At 43.3% G+C, this 3,126-nt stretch overlaps 1 protein-coding gene across 1 annotated transcript; it reads left to right on the top strand.

Annotated features, from left to right (window-relative positions):
* Window positions 1-544: 544 nt before the first annotated feature.
* Window positions 545-1,120, top strand: LOC121450370 (speckle-type POZ protein-like). Its single transcript, XM_041655185.1, has one exon. It carries the CDS (start codon window positions 545-547, stop codon window positions 1,118-1,120), a length of 576 nt encoding a protein of 191 aa, XP_041511119.1.
* Window positions 1,121-3,126: the final 2,006 nt, after the last annotated feature.

Here is a 3,126-nt window from a genome sequence, read left to right as displayed (position 1 = left end):
CTAAAAATGTATATCATGCCTATTATTGTTTCCTAAGGGCAAGAGAAGACAAATCCTAGTTTTTCATTTTGGATCCAGTTTAACCTTCAAACTACCTCCACGAGAAATGTCACAGGACACCATAGACAAGACCCGGGGCTATACACAGTTGAACCTCCAGAATTTCTCCTGCAGGTGGACCATCCACAACTTCCGTTTTATTCTGGAGGAAATGTGGGACAGTATTAGAAGCCCAACTTTTTCAATAGAAGACAATGACAAATGGTGTTTGAGAGTTCACTCTAAGGGGATAGATGAAGAAAGCTCAGATTACCTGTCAGTTCACTTAGAGTTGCTCAGCTCTAGAAAGAGTCGCCTTACCGTAGTACGGTTGAAGTTTTGGATTATAAATGCCAAAGGAGAAACAATAGAACCTGTGACTAGCCCAGAATACTTTAGTTTCCGTCCAGGCCACCAAAGGGGTTACAAATTGTTCGTTCTTTGAGATTTTCTCTTGGACCATTCTTGTGGCCTTGTCCCTGAAGACCACTTTACCCTCTACTGCATGGGGAATCCTTTCCTGTACTCCTACAGTATCCCTGATGATAGCACGGAGCCGAGAATCCAGGTTCCCAAATGCATATTAGGAGATGATCTAGGAGAGCTGTGGAAGAATTCGAGCTTCACAGATTGCTGCGTGGTGGTAGCTGGCCAGGAATTCCGGGCTCACAAGGCCATCTTAGCTGCTCACTCTCCAGTTTTCAGAGCCATGTTTGAACATGACACGGAGGAGAGCAGAAAGAATCGCATTGAGATTCATGACCTGAAACCTGAAGTCTTCAAGGCAATGATGGACTTCATTTACACTGGGAAGCAGCCAGATCTCCACAGCATGGCAGATGCTGTGCTGGTAGCTACTTACAAGTATGGCCTGGAGCGTTTGAAGTTCATGTGCGAGAGTGCCCTCTGCAGGGACCTCTCTGTGGAGAATGCTGCCCACACTCTCTTCCTGGTTGACCTCCACAGCTCAGTGCAATTGAAAACTAGGGCAATGGATTTCATTGCAGCTCATGCTTCTGAGGTTTTTGAGACCTTGAGCTGGAAGACACTGGTCTACTCCTATCCCCACTTGGGTGGCTGAAGTATGTGCCTCTCTGTTTCCTGCATGTGGTCTTTTCCTGAATCACCCGCTCAAATGCCTGAAGCGATCTTAGGACTCTGTGGGCTGTGACCTAGGTGTGTCTTCCTTCAGTCAGTGTTGTTACTAATGACACCTGTTTAGACTGTGGGCTCTGAGGTGCAATTGCAATGAATTTGGGGAAACATAGCTGCTACGCCTGGCTTCAACACATCTGTAAATTAGTGAAGGACAGGTAGGGGGAGGAGCAGCACCAGATTCTGGTATACTCTATGCAACTTCTACCCTGTTTTAGACTGCTTTGATTTTTGTCTCATCAGATGCAAACTGGGATTCAAGGTTCTGCTGATCCCAATCTCATTCCAGTAAGGTTTCTTTGCAGAAAACTGTCTGCATTGGATGAGCAGACCATATGATCAAGGGCTCAGAACAAAGTGAAAAATAAACATGAATGTTTATTTACAAGAAAAGGGCAAGAGAATGAAGACATTTTTCCTTCAAACTTAGCATGTGTGAACTGGAGAGATGATGACTCAGTTGACAAAAGCAATAGTTATTTGTGCAGGGGACCCTTGATCACTTCCCAGCACACATGGGGGACTTTTAAACCATCTCTAACTGGTGCTACAGAGGATCTAAGTTACTACTCCATGGGCACAGCCATCTCTGTAGACAAAACCCTACCCAAATAAAATATAATATGAGTAAAATATTTAAAATCAGTTTGTGCATTCTAGTAGTGTTCCTGTTTGGTGAAGCCCATTTTAGTCCCTCCAACTCTGCTGAGCTGTGGAGGCTTGGCCCAGTCCTCACTGCCACATAGGACACAAGCCCTCAGTTCTCTTTCATGGCACTGACAGTGGCTGAGTTGATAACAGCCCATCATGCTCTTGTAAAAAGTGAGACATGGAAGCCTAAGGGGAAAAAGACTACTGCACCTGGCAGTGTGTTGAATGACTCGGCTTTGAAAAACAACATTTATTGGTTTTGAAAAGGGAGAAGGGGATTGATTTATTAAGAATTCAAACTTTCTCTTCCTGACCTGTTGTTCTGTCATTAGATATTGAGAATATGATTCTTTATTCTCCTCTGATTTCTCTCACCTTCTATAGTGGTATTTTATTTGTATTTTAATAAAGAAAGTTTGCCTGAAGTTCAGAGGGCAAAGCAGCCATACTATTCTGTTATACAATCCAGGGAGTGGTGGCACAGACCTTTAATCCTGGGGCTTGAGAGACAGAGCTAGACAGATCTCTGTGAGTTCAAAGTCATCCTGGGCTACTTGTTTTTTTTTTTTTTTTGGTTTTTTTTGAGACAGGGTTTCCATCCTGGGCTACTTGATATTGAATCTGTCTTAAAGGATAAACAAAGCTCAGACAAAGGTGATCCTGAAAGTCTCTAAATGTATTTTTAAGCCCTCTCAACCCTAAGACATTTTTCTAAAACTTTACACTCACTCTCTTGGAAATGGGACAGTTGTCCCCCTACCTACTGGACTGTTTATCTTTTTGTGTCCTTGTGAATAATCTTCAAATATAACTCCATTCTGGGAATTGAGGCAAAGACATCCCACAGATGTTGACTCAGTTCCTGATGTATTGATTTAGTCACTAGAACAAGGTCAGGATGAACCAGAGATGCTCTCCCTTATCACCTGACCACACAGCTATTCTCCTGCACTGGAATAGAGCAATCACTGCTAGTAACCGTTTGAATAAGCCAATCCAATAAGTTGGAAAACAACCTACAGGTTCCCCCTTGTGTTTGTGGCTTTTTGCTTTAAAAGATGGACTGTAACAGCTATCAGATGTCCTTTATATCCCAAACCTGAAGGGCCCTGTCATGACAGAATAAAAATTTCTCTTGCTTTTGCATTAATTGAGGCTGTGTGAGTGGTGTCTGGAGTAACTGTTCCCTGATGTTCGGACATCTAGTCCAACATTTTGGTGCATGGGCTGGGAAATGATTCACTTCTGGACCCATTCCAGGGCTTGTTGGAAGTAAGCTCG

The sequence above is a fragment of the Microtus oregoni genome, unplaced genomic scaffold, assembly GCF_018167655.1.
Source record: "Microtus oregoni isolate MIOR12 unplaced genomic scaffold, Mior012 000007F_ref0000211, whole genome shotgun sequence".
Lineage (NCBI taxonomy): Eukaryota > Metazoa > Chordata > Mammalia > Rodentia > Cricetidae > Microtus > Microtus oregoni.
This window is presented reverse-complemented; position numbering and strand designations above follow the sequence as displayed.